Source organism: Myxine glutinosa, chromosome 7 (assembly GCF_964187855.1).
Source record: "Myxine glutinosa chromosome 7, kmMyxGlut1.1, whole genome shotgun sequence".
NCBI lineage: Eukaryota > Metazoa > Chordata > Myxini > Myxiniformes > Myxinidae > Myxine > Myxine glutinosa.
In genome coordinates, this window is record NC_136267.1 from 119,664,193 (window position 1) to 119,682,888 (window position 18,696).

At 47.3% G+C, this 18,696-nt stretch overlaps 1 protein-coding gene across 1 annotated transcript in view; it reads left to right on the forward strand.

Moving 5' to 3' along the window:
* The first annotated feature begins 297 nt into the window (after positions 1–297).
* Positions 298–18,696, forward strand: part of LOC137412058 (uncharacterized) — a 42,753-nt gene continuing 24,354 nt past the window's right edge. Inside the window, exon 1 of the mRNA XM_068097312.2 lies at positions 298–592. Within this exon, the coding sequence (XP_067953413.2) occupies positions 434–592 (159 nt within the window). The 5' untranslated portion in view covers positions 298–433. The remainder of the gene's footprint in view (positions 593–18,696) is intronic.

Below are 18,696 nucleotides of genomic sequence, written 5' to 3' on the forward strand. Positions count from 1 at the left end.
ACAAAATGTAAATGTTTCATGATATTTGTTATATTATATCACCTTTATCTATCAATATTGTTGAAATGAAGATCAAATAGCTGTATGTTGAAATATGTTGAAAAAGTCAAAACTTTACATGGGGTGTACTTACTTTTTCACGTGACTCTACTTCTCCTGGAGGAATTGCTATTCAATTGTTATTCTGTACTCCATCCTATGTAGAGTAAGAAATGGGATTCAAAACACCAGCGGCTCCAAACGGCTGCCCCAGAAACCCAAACAGAATCTTGTGTCCAACGCAACAACTTGGCACCTGATGCACACTGTGCAACCACACCCTCAACATCCCAGCTGCTCCTTTTCCTGCAGATATTTCCATCCCCCGGTGGGACTTCATATATAAGGAAATTGTCTTTGCAGGAGAGTTCATTATTGACAAATCGAATGTGTGATGGAGCTCCATGCTGTGGTGGTGGTCGTGGTGTCGGTGACCTTGATAGCCCCGGCCAGAGGCTTGATGACCCCGACGCAGAAGAAGGTGATCTTGAACGAGCACAATGAGAAACGGAGACATGTGGATCCGCCCCCGGTGAAGACACTGGCTCCGCTGGTTAGTACATTTGCCGTGTGTTTCCGCTCCAAAAACAGCTTCATTATCCAAACGAATGATTTGTTGACCATCTTGGTGCAAATCTTGCAAAAAACAAGGGTACCGGTAGTTTAAACATCATCGGCAGCACATATATCTATCAACTACCTCGTGTTAACGCTTGATCAATAAGATCAATCATCATGTGACTTTTGTTCAATCATCAGATCGATCGGGAGATGTTCCACTTCATTTTGACGTCATCCTAGTTAGCGAAGTAGAGGAGTAAAGGTAAAATCTTGATTTCAGAACACCTTAATTTTCAAACAGTATGTCTGACATCAGGTTTACGAGCTGTACCTTCTGCAATCTGCGGTTTAAGCTTCTGGAGCACATCAGTTGTGGTACAGGTCTGTCCCACACTCTTGTTCGTTCAGCCCTCTGTAAAATAGCCCATAAATGACATCATTATTTCCCATATAGGTGAACCTACAGAAGTATATGCCATGCTTATGAAATGTTCTTGGCAGTTACATATCAAGCTTCAACTTTATGATTAAAATAGGACCTTTTGCAATGTGTGTGTGTGTGTGTGTGTGTGTGTGTGTGTGTGTGTGTGTGTGTGTGTGTGTGTGTGTGTGTGTGTGTGTGTGTGTGTGTGTGTGTGTGTGTGTGTGTGTGTGTGTGTGTGTGTGTGTGTGTGTGTGTGTGTGTGTACAAGTTGTTGTTGGCTGCTATATATACACACGTGGGTGGGTTTCAGGAGGTGGAACAGAACAATCAGGTCTCAAGGTATTCACTGCGTGTGTGTGTGAAACCTTTTCTTTGATTGTTTTTTTGGGGTTTTTTTTTGTATACAAGATCGAGGTTCGTGTAAGAGCTAACATTAATCACAAACATATGATAAAGGGAGCGGGAGAGAAGATGGGAAGAGAGAGGGAAGCACACAAGTACAACAGTAGAGAACAGGGACATCGGGAGATCTGTGAGAGGCAGAGGGCTTGGGAGAAGGAGGCATGGGCGGGGGGGGGGGGGGGGGGGGTATAAAACACATGGACACTGCAAGGACTTCCAGGAAAGAAGTCGGTATTTCAAAAAAGTGGATCTGGGGTCAAATTAATGGGGGTATAAAAGATCAAGGTTTTGGATGGGGGAAGATAAGAGATGGTGGTGAACAGCTGTTTTAAAGACCTGGAGGGTGGAGTGGGAGTGAAGAGAATGAGGGAGTTTGTTCCAGAGGCGGGAGAAAAGAGGAATTAAGGAGTGAAGGTGAGCAGAGAGTCTTGATTTTGGCAATTTCACCAGAAGAGGGTTGCAGGCAGATCTTGTGCGACCTTTAGGAATATTTGGGGGACAGAGCACAGAGAGAGCTGGGGGAGCAAGGCCGGAGAGGAGTCGGTAGAAGACAGAAAGACCACCAACTTTCCTGCAGTGGGTGAGTGAAAGGCCCTCGGAGATAGCTTCATCACGGGAGATTCCAATGATTCTGAAAGCTTTGGTTTCAACAGCGTGAAGACGAGCTAGGTGTGAGGCAGGAGCACCGGCCCAGAGGGGAGAACAGTATTCCATTGAGCTGTGGATGAAAGCCTTGTATGTGGTGAGGAGCTCACGTGTGCCAAGGAAGGACTTCGCACGACGGAGGATGCCCATTCGGCGACTGGCTTTGGAGGCCAGCCTGGCAATGTGGTTTTCCCAAGAAAGATCATGGCAGATTGTGAGACCCAAAAGCTCGAGTGACAGAACTTCTTGCAGAGGATTGTTGAGAAAGTAGATGGGAGGGTTGTCCAGTCGGTCTTTTCGGAGAGACATAGTAAGAGTGTGAGATTTGTCAGGATTGAAAGACATGTTCCACTTGTTTGCCCAGTCTGTGATTTTGTCCAGGTCTGCAGAGAGTGAGGAGGCTGCAGACTGCCGATCTGAGGGATGAGGAATGGAGCGGCAGAGAGTGGAGTCATCAGCAAAGAGATAGAGAGGATTTTAGATAGAGAGGATAGAGAAAGAGGATTTTTTATACAATTATACACATCTTTGGGCAAATCTCCACCAAATCTGCATACGTGCCAGGGGTATTCAGGGTCAGGCTCTGGGCACAAAAATAAACATCCTCCTCCCTACGGGGTGTGGTAAGTGGGTCATTATAGCAGGAGGAACAGGATGAAGTGGCTGTTTGTTGCTTAATTAAAATAAGGGTGTTGTCTGTATATGTGTAATTCTGATGTACATACAGTCACGTGAAAAAGTAAGTACACCCCATGTAAAGTTTTGACCTTTTCAACATATTTCAACATACAGCGATTTGATCTTCATTTCAACAATATTGATAGACAAAGGTGATATAATATGACAAATATCATGAAACATTTACATTTTGTCGTCCATTGTATAATTTAAATAAACATAAATGCAAATTTCGCACGTGGAAAAAGTAAGTTGTAATTACAAAATTACAAAAAAGTAATTTGACTCATTCTCAGCTCTCCATGCTATCCATCGAAATCGAAGTTAAGTAATTGTTCCCATTTGTATTTTCGTTATAACTATTTATTTTATGGTGTATATATTGTCTCCCGACGAAGATTTTCGGTGCAAATCTTTCATACCTGTATTGAAAATCGTGTTAATTCGGGTCGTGTTTTGAGGCCTTGTAGTTGTACAGTGAACACTGTACAACCTTGAGGCTTTGTTTTTCTCTCAGCGGTCCGTGTTTTTGTGATCCAATAACTTTCGTTCTCTGTTTTCCCAATCTTTTCACCCCATAGCCCTCTTCCTTGTGTAAATCACAACTCAAAAAAATCCAAAAAAAAAACATTTCCTTCTCTGTTCTCATTCGTTTATTCATTCTTATTCGTTCGGTCGTTCGTTCTTCGACCACGTGTTTCTCCCCCATTTCCCCAGATAGATTGTCAAATTTCAACTCGTTATTTTATCGTCCATGCGTTATTGTTTTGATTATAGTTACTTTTGGTTTGAATTTCCTGTAACTTGTAATTATTTAATCGTGTTCTGCTCCTCGTGTGCGGCCTTGTAGTTGTACCCCCGTCGGTGTTTGTTATCTTAATCGTGTTTTGCTTGGCTCTTAGTTTTTTTCCCTTCTACCCCGAACATAATACTCTGTCTAACGTTCTAAATCCCCACCTCCCCCCCCACCCCCAAAAACCAAACAAACAAACAAAAAAACTAAAAATATTTATTTTCCTTTCTCCACGTGTACTGTTGACTCATACTGTATTTTCTGTCCAGGTGTGCTGTTCGCCCCGCCCCCATTAACTCCTTGCCATCCACCGTTTGCCCTTCACGTGACTCGTGGTGGTCCCTCTCGGCTCTCCCCCCGTTGGTATTTTTGTGCACATAAGATTGTTCACGGTTCTGTTTAAATATTATTTAAATATGTATAACCTTTCCCCTTCAGTGTTTTACTCAGTGGTATTTTACAACACGCTGTTTTTCTTCCTATTTAAAAGGCTTTTCTCAATTTCCTCTCCAACTCATTCCACCTCAAAAAAAAGAAATTCAATATCTTATACGTCTCCCTCACTACATGGTCTAAATTCACATTCATTCCATCCCTCCTCCATCATTCTGAACCGGATTGCTAACTTGAAAATCACAACAAACCCAATTTGTTTTCAATGTTCGTCTTTCATTAATCATCCACTTTCTAAACTCCCCTCTTGCCCCTCCCATCCAAATCCCTCCCCTTGCACCTACACTCCTAAACTCCCCCCTTGCCCCACCACTCTTAAACTCCCCCCCTACCCCTCCACTCCTGAACTCCCCCCTTGCCCTTCCACTCCTGAACTCCCCCCTTGCCCTTCCCCTCCTAAACTCCCCCCTCACTCCTCCCCTTCAAAACTCCCCCTCAACCCCTCCCATTCAAATCTCCCCCCATACCATTCCTCTCCAATTCTCCCTCCTCCCCCCTCCTCCTCAAAGCTGCCTCCTCCCCACTTCGTCTCCCTTCTATCTCATACCTCCACCCCCCCCAACCTTCTTCTTTCCTCTGCCCCCCTCAAACAACCCCTCTCTGTGCTTCATCCCTACACCTTCAAACCTTCCATCCTCCTCATCCTTCCCTTTCTTGGAACTCTTCTGCAATCGCTGACACACTAACAACTGCTCTCCCTACCTCCCCCTCTCATCCTTCATCTTACCCTACTCCTCCCCTCCCCTGTCCTGTACCCGATGCTCCCCCTCTCTCTTCATTAACGGTATGGACCTCAAACATCCGGGGCCTTCGCTCAAACCTGACTGATCTCTCCATACAGGTTGCTTCTGAAAATCCAGACTTGATCTGCTTAACAGAGACTTTCCTCCTTCAAGATGTCTCTGATTCCTTAATATCTCTTCCTGGTTACTCCCTCCTCCGGTATGATAGACCTGAGCCTCGGCCTGGTGGTGGGGTATCTATCTTTATCAAAAACTCTCTTCCTCACTCTCCTTGCACTGCCCTCTCTCCTCCTCACCCCCAGGAGTACCTCTGGCTACGGCTTCCTCTCCGCTCCCACCTTTTGTTCATATGTGTTCTGTACCGTCCCCCAAACAGTGATGACTCCATCTACATTTCACTGTCTGACAACATGGACCAACTTCTATCCACTCATCCCAACTCTCTCTTCCTCATATGTGGTGACTTCAATTGTCATCATGCCACCTGGTTAGGTGTGGGTTCCTCTCTCACCAGTCATGGCACCTCAGCAAAGGACTTCTGTGACTCACTGGGATTGACACAATCTGTCAATTTCCCGACCCGGATCTCAGCCAATGGAGTATCTTCTCTTCTAGACTTGGTTATGACTAACTTCCCTGCTAATGTCTGCTGCTCTTCTTCTGCTCCAATCGGTTCTTCTGATCATGTGTTTGTCAAAGTGGACATCTCTCTGGCCATTCTCAGAGAGCCTCCTCAGCGTCGACGAGTCTGGCATTTCACTCAGGCCGACTGGGACGGTCTTCAAGCAGCCATCAATCGTCTGGATTGGTCTCCCATCTCCACTGCCTCTGACATCAATTCTTCCTGGGAATTCTTCCAAAGCAAACTGATCTCTCTCATGCACAGATTTATCCCATCTCGCCTTCAGTTGTCTTACCCTTCCTCCCGTCCATGGTACACTGAATCTTGTGGTGAGGCAGTTGCCCTGAATCAACTTGCCTTTGCCTCTTGGAAGGCTAATCCAACTGAAGGAAATCTCAGTTCCTTCCACCAAGCTCGGAACAAGTGTGTGTCTACCCTCAGGAGTGCCAGGAAGCACTATCTCTCCTCACTCAAGAATGAACTCTCAAACCTGTCTCCTTCCTCCAAATCCTGGTGGCGTCTGGTCAAATCCGTTTCTGGTGTTTGTTCCCCCTCCATCCCCTCCCTTACCTCAAATGGCCACACAGTTGACATCGCACGTGACAAAGCCGAATGCCTCAACTCTGTGTTTGCCTCAAAATCCTTAGTCCCAAACCCATCTCTCTCTGTTCCCACCTTTCCCAGTCGAACCAAACTGCTCCTGGACTCTGTGACCTTCTCTCCTGACAAGGTGGAGGAGTTTTTGTCAAACCTCGACTCTGATTCTGCAACTGGACCAGATGGCATCAGCCCACGGGTCCTAAAATCCTGCTCTGCCGCTCTATCTCACCCTCTCTCTGTTCTTTTCACCCTATCTTTTGCTCAAGGTCATCTGCCAGCATCCTGGAAATCAGCAAACATTACCGCTTTACACAAAAAAGGTGCAAAAACAGATCCTTGCAACTACAGACCAATCAGCCTGCTCCCAATTATCAGCAAAGTCATGGAATCCATCATTGCTTCGGATATGAAATCTTTCCTCTTCTCCAATGGCTTGATCTCTGATCATCAATTTGGTTTCAGACCAGGTCACTCTACTCTGGACATGCTGCTTCTGCTGTCTCAACAATGGATGGAGGTCCTCAATGCCAAACAGGAAATCAGAGCTGTCTCCCTTGACATATCACGTGCCTTCGATACGGTCTGGCACCCAGCTCTGCTCACCAAACTCTCCTCCTATGGTATCCATGGAAATCTCCATGCATGGCTTGCGGACTTCCTCTCTGGTCGTAGTCAACGTGTGGCCCTGAATGGATTTCTCTCATCTCCCCTTCCCGTTCAGGCTGGAGTTCCCCAAGGCAGTGTGCTGGGCCCTGTGCTTTTTCTGGTCTTTATCAATGATCTCTCCGACTCTCTGGAAAATCCTCTGTATCTCTTTGCTGATGACTCCACTCTCTGCCGCTCCATTCCTCTTCCCTCAGATCGGCAGTCTGCAGCCTCCTCACTCTCTGAAGACCTGGACAAAATCACAGACTGGTCAAACATGTGGAACATGTCTTTCAATCCTGACAAATCTCACACTCTTACTATGTCTCTCCGAAAAGATCGACTGGACAACCCTCCCATCTACTTTCTCAACAATCCTCTCCAAGAAGTTCTGTCGCTCAAGCTTTTGGGTCTCACCATCTGCCATGATCTTTCTTGGGAAAACCACATTTCCAAGCTGGCCTCCAAAGCCAGTCGCCGACTGGGCATCCTCCGTCGTGCAAAGTCCTTCCTAGGCACACCTGAGCTCCTCACCACATACAAGGCTTTCATCCGCAGCTCAATGGAATACTGTTCTCCCCTATGGGCTGGTGCTCCTGCCTCACACCTGGCTCGGCTTCACGCTGTTGAATCCAAAGCTTTCAGAATCATTGGAATCTCCCGCGATGAAGCTATCTCTGAGGGCCTTTCACTCACTCACCGCAGGCAGGTAGGTGGTCTTTCTGTCTTCTACCGACTCCTCTCCGGCCTTGCTCCCCCATCTCTCTCTGTGCTCTGTCCCCCAAATATTCCTACAGGTCGCACAAGATCTGCCAGCCACCCTCTGATGGTTAAACTGCCGAAATCTCGGCTCTCTGCTCACCTTCACTCTTTCATTCCTCTTTTCTCCCGCCTCTGGAACAAACTCCCACACTCACTTCAATCACACTCATCCCTCCAGGTCTTCAAAACAGCTGTTCACCACCATCTCTTATCTTCCCCCATCCAAAACCTTGATCTTTTCTACCCCCACTAATTCACCCCAGATCCACCTTGTTTGAAATTCCAACTTCTTTCCTGGAAGTCTTGGCAGTGTCCATATGTTTTATACCTCTCCCACCCCCCCCTTCCCATGCCTCCCCCCCAAAGCCCTCTCCCTCCCACAGTTCTCTCGATGTCTCCATGTCTCTCGGTCCCTGCTCTCAAATGTTGTGTTTGTGTCCTTCCCCCTCTCTCCCCATCTTGTCTACCGCTCCCGATGTTATTTGTTTTGTGTGTCTGTTTGTCTTTCTGTGTGATTAATGTTCGCTCTTTCACGAGCCTCGATCTTGTATACAAAAAAAAACAAAACAGTACACCCCATGAAATGTTAAAAAAAAAATCTTTTTAACATATGTGGACATATCAATATTTGATCTTCATTTAAACAGTATTTATAGATAAAGGTGATCTAATTGAACAAGAAATTGTTGCACAGGATGCACAATTGCCTGCACAGCTCGTTTCAAACCCCCCCACAACATCTCGATGGGATTTAGATCCGGGCTTTGACTTGGACATTCCAGAACCCTCCATTTCTTTCTTTTCAGCCATTCCTTGGTGAATTTACTGGTATGTTTAGGATCATTCTCATGTTGCAAGGTCCACCTTCGGTTGAGCTTCAACTTTCCGACAGATGGCCTCACATTATCCTCAAGCACCCTCTGGTACAATGAAGAATTCATAGTGGATTCTGTGATGGTGAGCTGCCTAGGCCCTGATGCAGCAAAGCTGCCCCAAACCATAATATTTCCACCACCATGCTTTACAGTTGGTATCAGGTTCTTGTGATCAAATGCTGTCTTTGGTTTTTGCCAAACATGTCTTCTGGTACTGTGGCCAAATAGCTCTACCTTTGACTCATCTGTCCAGAGCACATTGTTCCAGAAGTGCTGGTCTTTGCCTACATGTTCATTGGCAAACTTTAGTCTTGCCCTGATGTTCTTTCTGGACAGCAAAGGTTTCCTCCTGGCACACCTCACATGTAGATCAAATTTTTGCAGCCTCTTCCTAATGGTAGACTCGTGCACTTTGACATCAACAGTGGCAAGAGCTACCTGTAGGTCCCGTGATGACATTCTGGGGTTCTTAGAGACTTCTTTCAGCATCTTGCGGTCTGCTCTCGGGCTGAACTTGCTGGTGCGGCCTGGCCTGAACAAGTTGGCAGTTGTTTGGAATCTTCTGCACTTGTAGATGATCTACCGGACAGTCGAATGATTGATTTGAAATTGTTTGGAGATCTTTTTAAATCCCTTCCCAGACTCGTGGGCATCTATAACCTTCTTTCTGAAGGCCTCAGAGAGCTCTCCTCAGATGCCGCACACTTCAACAACAAAGAGCAAACCAAACTAAATGTCTGAGGTTTAAATAAGACAGGTTCCTCCAAGATCCTCTCTAACGATGTTCTAATCATTTGCATCTGAGCTGGTGCACCTGATTCTAATTTTAGGTATTTGAAGTAGTGATAAATGTAGGGGTGTACTTACTTTTTCCACATGCGAAATTTGCATTTATGTTTATTTAAATAATACAATGGACTACAAAATGTAAATGTTTCATGATATTTGTTATATTATATCACCTTTATCTATTAACTAGACGACCCATGACCCGTTGGGTCAATGTTATTATATATAATTAAGGGGTTACCATGGTCACAGTGGGGGTCAAAGGTCAACCTATGGTGAAGATATATAATTTTCTCACACTTTCTAATAGAGAGGCAAAATGCCATCTATATAATTATAAAATTGAAATCTTGCGTGTTTGTATGTAACATTCGATCGGTCCGGGGGTGTGGCTTACCCCTTTGAGAGAGTAGTAATATCCACCATTTTTTTAACTCGCATAGCTTTGAGGCCTGTTTTGTAGGCCCGTGGTGTCTTGCTCTCTCTCTCAGTTTTATTTCAAATCAAATTCGATATATCATTTCATTTTTCACAGTCGCTAACATAGTTTTAGACTCGGTTGAAAAAAAACGGGAAGAAAATCCGATGAAAGTTTCCGTTTATAGAACGAAATGAATTCTGAAAGGCTTGTATCTTCAAGGCCATTGAGTCTGTGTCACGCCTTTATCTTCAATCTAAGTCGCCATCTGATTTCATTTTTATCGATGGTTTTAGACTCGGTAAAAGAAATAATTGAGAACATTCACGCACACACGGGAAATTGCAGAGATATATTTTTAAAATCGCGCCACGTTGATATACGAAAATACACCGCCTAAAATAACAGGCATACAGTATATATCTTCGTCATTTCATTCAACATTATTACCCGGAAGTAAAATATGTTTCAGGAAATTACCGAGAGATATTTCTTCGATTTTTATTATTATTTATATGCGCATACACTTTAAATAGGTTTATTTGAAATCTTTAATTTTCACAATGTAATTTATTTGTCATTTGATGATCGGCAAAACGATAGCACAAACACAATACTATTTGCAGGAAGAATGTCGTATCAACCCTCCGACGGCGCTACGGACGCCGACAACGAATCACACCTCACGTCTATGGACGCGAATAGCAACATCCGCACGAATCAGTCATCAATGTTTTTCATTGACGCGCCTGGAGGCACAGGGAAGACGTTTCTTATTAACCTGATTCTCTCTAAAGTGAGAGCGAGTGGAGAAGTTGCCCCCTGCGGTGGCCTCATCTGGCATACCTGCTACCCTCATGCCTGGTGGAAGAACAGCGCACTCAAGGTTCCAAATCCCTCTGACACCGAGGGAAGATGGCGTATGCAACATCGATAAAAATTCCACTATCGCAGACCTCTTTCGAAGTACAAAACTCATCGTGTGGGATGAGTGTCCTATGATCAGGAGAGAGAGTTTCGAGGCTGTGGATCGCACGTTGCGTGATGTATGTGACAAAGATGAGCCTTTTGGAGGGATCTTGACGATATGCTGTGGTGATTTCCGTCAACGTGATCGGAGATAAGGGCCGAAATCACGTGTCACAGGTAAGTGATTTAGAACGCTGGAGAGGTGAGCCTTATGCTATGGCTTGCTGGCCCAAATAATCTCCCTGATGATGTCCAGCATTCGCTTTAGTTCTATTCTCATATCTATTCAAACTGACATTGACCCAACGGGTCATGGGTCGTCTAGGGGTAGCATCATCATCATCATTGGCTGAGGGGTAGCATCATTGGCTGAGGCGTAGCATCATTGGCTGAGGGGTAGCATCATTGGCTGAGGGGTAGCATCATTGGCTGAGGCGTAGCATCATTGGCTGAGGGGTAGCATCATTGGCTGAGGGGTAGCATCATTGGCTGAGGTGTAGCATCATTGGCTAAGGGGTAGCATCATTGGCTGAGGGGTAGCATCATTGGCTGAGGGGTAGCATCATTGGCTGAGGGGTAGCATCATTGGCTGAGGGGTAGCATCATTGGCTGAGGGGCGACATCATTGGCTGAGGGGCGGCATCATTGGCTGAGGGGCGGCATCATTGGCTGAGGGGCGGCATCATTGGCTGAGGGGTGGCATCATTGGCTGAGGGGTAGCATCATTGGCTGAGGGGTAGCATCATTGGCTGAGGGGTAGCATCATTGGCTGAGGGGTAGCATCATTGGCTGAGGGGTAGCATCATTGGCTGAGGGGTAGCATCATTGGCTGAGGGGCGACATCATTGGCTGAGGGGCGGCATCATTGGCTGAGGGGCGGCATCATTGGCTGAGGGGCGGCATCATTGGCTGAGGGGCGACATCATTGGCTGAGGGGCGACATCATTGGCTGAGGGGCGACATCATTGGCTGAGGGGCGACATCATTGGCTGAGGGGCGACATCATTGGCTGAGGGGCGACATCATTGGCTGAGGGGCGACATCATTGGCTGAGGGGCGACATCATTGGCTGAGGGGCGACATCATTGGCTGAGGGGCGACATCATTGGCTGAGGGGCGACATCATTGGCTGAGGGGCGGCATCATTGGCTGAGGGGCGGCATCATTGGCTGAGGGGCGGCATCATTGGCTGAGGGGCGGCATCATTGGCTGAGGGGCGACATCATTGGCTGAGGGGCGACATCATTGGCTGAGGGGCGACATCATTGGCTGAGGGGCGACATCATTGGCTGAGGGGCGGCATCATTGGCTGAGAGCGACATCATTGGCTGAGATGCGGCATCATTGGCTGAGGGGTGACATCATTGGCTGAGGGGTGACATCATTGGCTGAGGGGTAGCATCATTGGCTGAGGGGTGGCATCATTGGCTGAGGGGTAGCATCATTGGCTGAGGGGTAGCATCATTGGCTGAGGGGTAGCATCATTGGCTAAGGGGTAGCATCATTGGCTGAGGGGTAGCATCATTGGCTGAGGGGTAGCATCATTGGCTGAGGGGTAGCATCATTGGCTGAGGGGTAGCATCATTGGCTGAGGGGCGACATCATTGGCTGAGGGGCGGCATCATTGGCTGAGGGGCGGCATCATTGGCTGAGGGGCGGCATCATTGGCTGAGGGGCGACATCATTGGCTGAGGGGCGACATCATTGGCTGAGGGGCGACATCATTGGCTGAGGGGCGACATCATTGGCTGAGGGGCGACATCATTGGCTGAGGGGCGACATCATTGGCTGAGGGGCGACATCATTGGCTGAGGGGCGACATCATTGGCTGAGGGGCGACATCATTGGCTGAGGGGCGACATCATTGGCTGAGGGGCGGCATCATTGGCTGAGGGGCGGCATCATTGGCTGAGGGGCGACATCATTGGCTGAGGGGCGACATCATTGGCTGAGGGGCGACATCATTGGCTGAGGGGCGGCATCATTGGCTGAGAGCGACATCATTGGCTGAGATGCGGCATCATTGGCTGAGGGGCGGCATCATTGGCTGAGGGGCGACATCATTGGCTGAGGGGCGGCATCATTGGCTGACGGGCGACATCATTAGCTGAGGGGCGACATCATTGGCTGAGGGGTGACATCATTGGCTGAGGGGCGACATCATTAGCTGAGGGGCGACATCATTGGCTAAGGGTCGACATCATTGGCTGAGGGGTGACATCATTGGCTGAGGGGTGACATCATTGGCTGAGGGGTGGCATCATTGGCTGAGGGGTGGCATCATTGGATGCGGGGTGGCATCATTGGATGCGGGGTGGCATCATTGGATGCGGGGTGGCATCATTGGATGCGGGGTGGCATCATTGGCTGAGGGGCGACATAATTGGCTGAGGGGCGACATAATTGGCTGAGGGGCGACATAATTGGCTGAGGGGCGACATAATTGGCTGAGGGGCGACATCATTGGCTGAGGGGCGACATCATTGGCTGAGGGGCGGCATCATTGGATGCGGGGTGGCATCATTGGATGCGGGGTGGCATCATTGGATGCGGGGTGGCATCATTGGCTGAGGGGCGACATCATTGGCTGAGGGGCGACATCATTGGATGCTGGGTGGCATCATTGGATGTGGGGTGGCATCATTGGCTGAGGGGTCACATCATTGGCTGAGGGGTAGCATCATTGGCTGAGGGGTCGCGTCATTGGCTGCGGGGTGGCATCATTGGCTGAGGGGTCTTCTCCTCACTGCTCATTACTAAAAACTGCTCTTCTATGTGAGGATTGATAAATAAAAGCAATTAGAACCAGTAAATTTAGTTTTATATGGCATTTTGCCTCTCTATTAGAAAGTGTGAGAAAATTATATATCTTCACCATAGGTTGACCTTTGACCCCCACTGTGACCATGGTAACCCCTTAATTATATATAACTAGGGCATGCCCGTACTATATATATATCTAAAATTATATCCCCCCCCTCTATTTACATGAAATGGTTTGGTCCATTCGCAAAGCCAAAGCGAACGGCTTGCGAGTACGGTGACAATCCCCCCCCCCCCTCTATTTACATGAAATGGTTTGGTCCAAAGCGAACGGCTTGCGATTACGGTGACAATCCCCCCCCTCTATTTACATGAAATGGTTTGGTCCAAAGCGAACGGCTTGCGGAGTTTGGTAAAGAAATCGCCATAGCTCGGTAACTACTTCTCCGATTAATATGAAACCTTGAAAAGGCACATCCTCGGGTCCCCAGCAATATACCTGGCAAGTTTAAAGTATATCGGACCCGTGGTTGTCGAGAAACAGCGGTCACAGACATACAGACATACAAACATACAAACATACAAACATACAAACATACACACAGAGATTACTGGAATTATAGATAGATAACATTGACCCAACGGGTCATGGGTCGTCTAGTATAAAACTAAATTTACTGGTTCTAATTGCTTTTATTTATCAATCCTCACATAGAAGAGCAGTTTTTAGTAATGAGCAGTGAGGAGAAGACCCCTCAGCCAATGATGCCACCCCGCAGCCAATGATGCGACCCCTCAGCCAATGATGCTACCCCTCAGCCAATGATGTGACCCCTCAGCCAATGATGCCACCCCGCATCCAATGATGCCACCCAGCATCCAATGATGTCGCCCCTCAGCCAATGATGTCGCCCCTCAGCCAATGATGTCGCCCCTCAGCCAATGATGCCACCCCGCATCCAATGATGCCACCCCGCATCCAATGATGCCACCCCGCATCCAATGATGCCACCCCTCAGCCAATGATGTCGCCCCTCAGCCAATGATGTCGCCCCTCATCCAATGATGTCTCCCCTCAGCCAATGATGCCACCCCGCATCCAATGATGCCACCCCGCATCCAATGATGCCACCCCTCAGCCAATGATGTCGCCCCTCAGCCAATGATGCCACCCCGCATCCAATGATGCCACCCCGCATCCAATGATGCCACCCCGCATCCAATGATGCCACCCCGCATCCAATGATGCCACCCCTCAGCCAATGATGCCACCCCTCAGCCAATGATGTCACCCCTCAGCCAATGATGTCACCCCTCAGCCAATGATGTCACCCCTCAGCTAATGATGTCGCCCCTCAGCTAATGATGTCGCCCGTCAGCCAATGATGCCACCCCTCAGCCAATGATGTCGCCCCTCAGCTAATGATGTCGCCCCTCAGCTAATGATGTCGCCCGTCAGCCAATGATGCCACCCCTCAGCCAATGATGTCACCCCTCAGCCAATGATGTCGCCCCTCAGCCAATGATGTCGCCCCTCAGCCAATGATGCCGCCCCGCATCCAATGATGCCACCCCGCATCCAATGATGCCACCCCTCAGCCAATGATGTCGCCCCTCAGCCAATGATGCCACCCCTCAGCCAATGATGTCACCCCTCAGCCAATGATGTCACCCCTCAGCCAATGATGTCACCCCTCAGCCAATGATGCCGCATCTCAGCCAATGATGTCGCTCTCAGCCAATGATGCCACCCCTCAGCCAATGATGTCGCCCCTCAGCCAATGATGTCGCCCCTCAGCCAATGATGCCGCTCTCAGCCAATGATGCCGCCCCTCAGCCAATGATGTCACCCCTCAGCCAATGATGTCGCCCCTCAGCCAATGATGCTGCCCCTCAGCCAATGATGCCGCCCCTCAGCCAATGATGCCGCCCCTCAGCCAATGATGCCGCCCCTCAGCCAATGATGCCGCCCCTCAGCCAATGATGTCGCCCCTCAGCCAATGATGTCGCCCCTCAGCCAATGATGTCGACCCTCAGCCAATGATGCCGCCCCTCAGCCAATGATGCCGCCCCTCAGCCAATGATGTCGCCCCTCAGCCAATGATGTCGCCCCTCAGCCAATGATGTCGCCCCTCAGCCAATGATGTCGCCCCTCAGCCAATGATGTCACCCCTCAGCCAATGATGTCACCCCTCAGCCAATGATGTCGCCCCTCAGCCAATGATGCCACCCCTCAGCTAATGATGTCGCCCCTCAGCCAATGATGTCACCCCTCAGCCAATGATGCTACACCTCAGCCAATGATGCTACCCCTCAGCCAATGATGCTACCCCTCAGCCAATGATGCTACCCCTCAGCCAATGATGCTACCCCTCAGCCAATGATGCTACCCCTCAGCCAATGATGCTACCCCTCAGCCAATGATGCTACCCCTCAGCCAATGATGTGACCCCTCAGCCAATGATGCTACACCTCAGCCAATGATGCTACCCCTCAGCCAATGATGCTACTCCTCAGCCAATGATGCTACCCCTCAGCCAATGATGCTACCCCTCAGCCAATGATGCTACCCCTCAGCCAATGATGCTACCCCTCATCCAATGATGCTACACCTCAGCCAATGATGCTACCCCTCAGCCAATGATGATGATGATGCGACCCCTAGACGACCCATTACCCGTTGGGTCAATGTCAGTTTGAATAGATATGAGAATAGAACTAAAGCGAACGCTGGACATCATCAGGGAGATTATTTGGGCCAGCAAGCCATAGCATAAGGCTCACCTCTCCAGCGTTCTAAATCACTTACCTGTGACACGTGATTTCGGCCCTTATCTCCGATCACGTTGACGGAAATCACCACAGCATATCGTCAAGATCCCTCCAAAAGGCTCGTCTTTGTCACATACATCACGCAACGTGCGATCCACAGCCTCGAAACTCTCTCTCCTGATCATAGGACACTCATCCCACACGATGAGTTTTGTACTTCGAAAGAGGTCTGCGATAGTGGAATTTTTATCGATGTTGCATATGCCATCTTCCCTCGGTGTCAGAGGGATTTGGAACCTTGAGTGCGCTGTTCTTCCACCAGGCATGAGGGTAGCAGCTATGCCAGATGAGGCCACCGCAGGGGGCAACTTCTCCACTCGCTCTCACTTTAGAGAGAATCAGGTTAATAAGAAACGTCTTCCCTGTGCCTCCAGGCACGTCAATGAAAATCATTGATGACTGATTCGTGCGGATGTTGCTATTCGCGTCCATAGACGTGAGGTGTGATTCGTTGTCCGCGTCCGTAGCGCCGTCGGAGGGTTGATACGACATTCTTCCTGCAAATAGTATTGTGTTTGTGCTATCGTTTTGCCGATCATCAAATGACAAATAAATTACATTGTGAAAATTAAAGATTTCAAATAAACCTATTTAAAGTGTATGCGCATATAAATAATAATAAAAATCGAAGAAATATCTCTCGGTAATTTCCTGAAACATATTTTACTTCCGGGTAATAATGTTGAATGAAATGACGAAGATATATACTGTATGCCTGTTATTTTAGGCGGTGTATTTTCGTATATCAACGTGGCGCGATTTTAAAAATATATCTCTGCAATTTCCCGTGTGTGCGTGAATGTTCTCAATTATTTCTTTTACCGAGTCTAAAACCATCGATAAAAATGAAATCAGATGGCGACTTAGATTGAAGATAAAGGCGTGACACAGACTCAATGGCCTTGAAGATACAAGCCTTTCAGAATTCATTTCGTTCTATAAACGGAAACTTTCATCGGATTTTCTTCCCGTTTTTTTTCAACCGAGTCTAAAACTATGTTAGCGACTGTGAAAAATGAAATGATATATCGAATTTGATTTGAAATAAAACTGAGAGAGAGAGCAAGACACCACGGGCCTACAAAACAGGCCTCAAAGCTATGCGAGTTAATAAAATGGTGGATATTACTACTCTCTCAAAGGGGTAAGCCACGCCCCCGGACCGATCGAATGTTACATACAAACACGCAAGATTTCAATTTTATAATTATATAGATAGATATCGTTGAAATGAAGATCAAATAGCTCTATGTTGAAATATGTTGAAAAAGTCAAAACTTTACATGGGGTGTACTTACTTTTTCATGTGACTGTATATACATGGTGGTCTGTAAGTCTCTTTACCCCGATTCATTTCTCGCACCTTCATTCCCCTCCAAGATGGCTGAGAAGTACACACACTAGCCACCTCCGAGCTGTCTATCCGGGGTTTGAATACTGACCCAGCTATAAACTGTCGTCCGGTGTTTCACATGCACGGTGATTCATCAATGTGTGTGTCATCCATCGGATAAAAAAAATTGTTGAAGCAATCTAAGTTTGAAAAAACAAAACTCAGCCTCCTGTAAATCAATCCCCAAACCACCACCCCCAATTTTTCAGCTCGCTGTCCAAGCCTATATTTGAAATTGGAAACATTTTGATAGAGGAGATGTGGAAAGAGCAGGATGAAGACGGGTTGAACAACCAACTTTTATTGCAAAGCTTCCTGTTGGAGGGCGAACCCCCGCCCCAGCAGGGAAAATGGCCTTAAAATGCCTGTTGTGTTGTTGTTGTGTTCCTGTTGGAACCGAATTACAACAACAGTTTATAATCAGATTTGACTCGTAGTCAGACGGGAAATGAGTCTTGGGTAGAAATAACTCCGGGAAAAGCATTCTCAGATAACTGGACTACCAATTGTCACCACAAACCGCCTCTTCATGGAGGGCATGGCTACAACCACACCTTAAAATGTCACGTGTAGATTTTTGCATTTAAATAACTAACGAAATAAATATGTAGGAAGGGAAGATTGTGAAATGTATATGATTAAATAAATAATTCAAGACGGTATCCCGGCTGGTCCTTCTCTCTCATCCAGGTATTGCAGATGGTAAAGTGTGTCTGTAAATAAATAATGGCTCCCAATAGCGGAATACAATCCTGTCCCATAAAAATGTTTTTATAGATACATTCCAAAAATTCCAAATTTGCTGTGATGCCAAAATAATTTGATGTGCTTCATTCCAAGATATGATTGCATACATCTGCTGAATATAAAATAAATTGGTCTGTTTATTTTCGAGTAGAGATGGCGGACGGACACACGGACAAATGTAGGTCTCGGCAGGGCCGACTTCTGATTGGGGGTAAAAAGCAGCAATGTGGGTAGATTCATCATCTTGAGGGAATTTAACTTTTGGAGCCATTTATTACGTTTGAAAAGATGACCATTTTATTGATGCCAACTTCATCCAATATATGCCCCATGCGTCCTTCCTCTCCCTCCTCTTACTCCGATGTGTCTCTTCTCTTCCACACATCTCTCTCTTCTCTCTCTCAATTTTAATTTTCTCAGTTACCCCCTCCCATTGCACCAAGACATACCTAATAAATAGATCGTCTTCAATTGTTGGTAACCAAAACCCATAATCAAGTGTTTCTCACCTTAATACATGTGCTGAAAATCAAAACGGGCAGC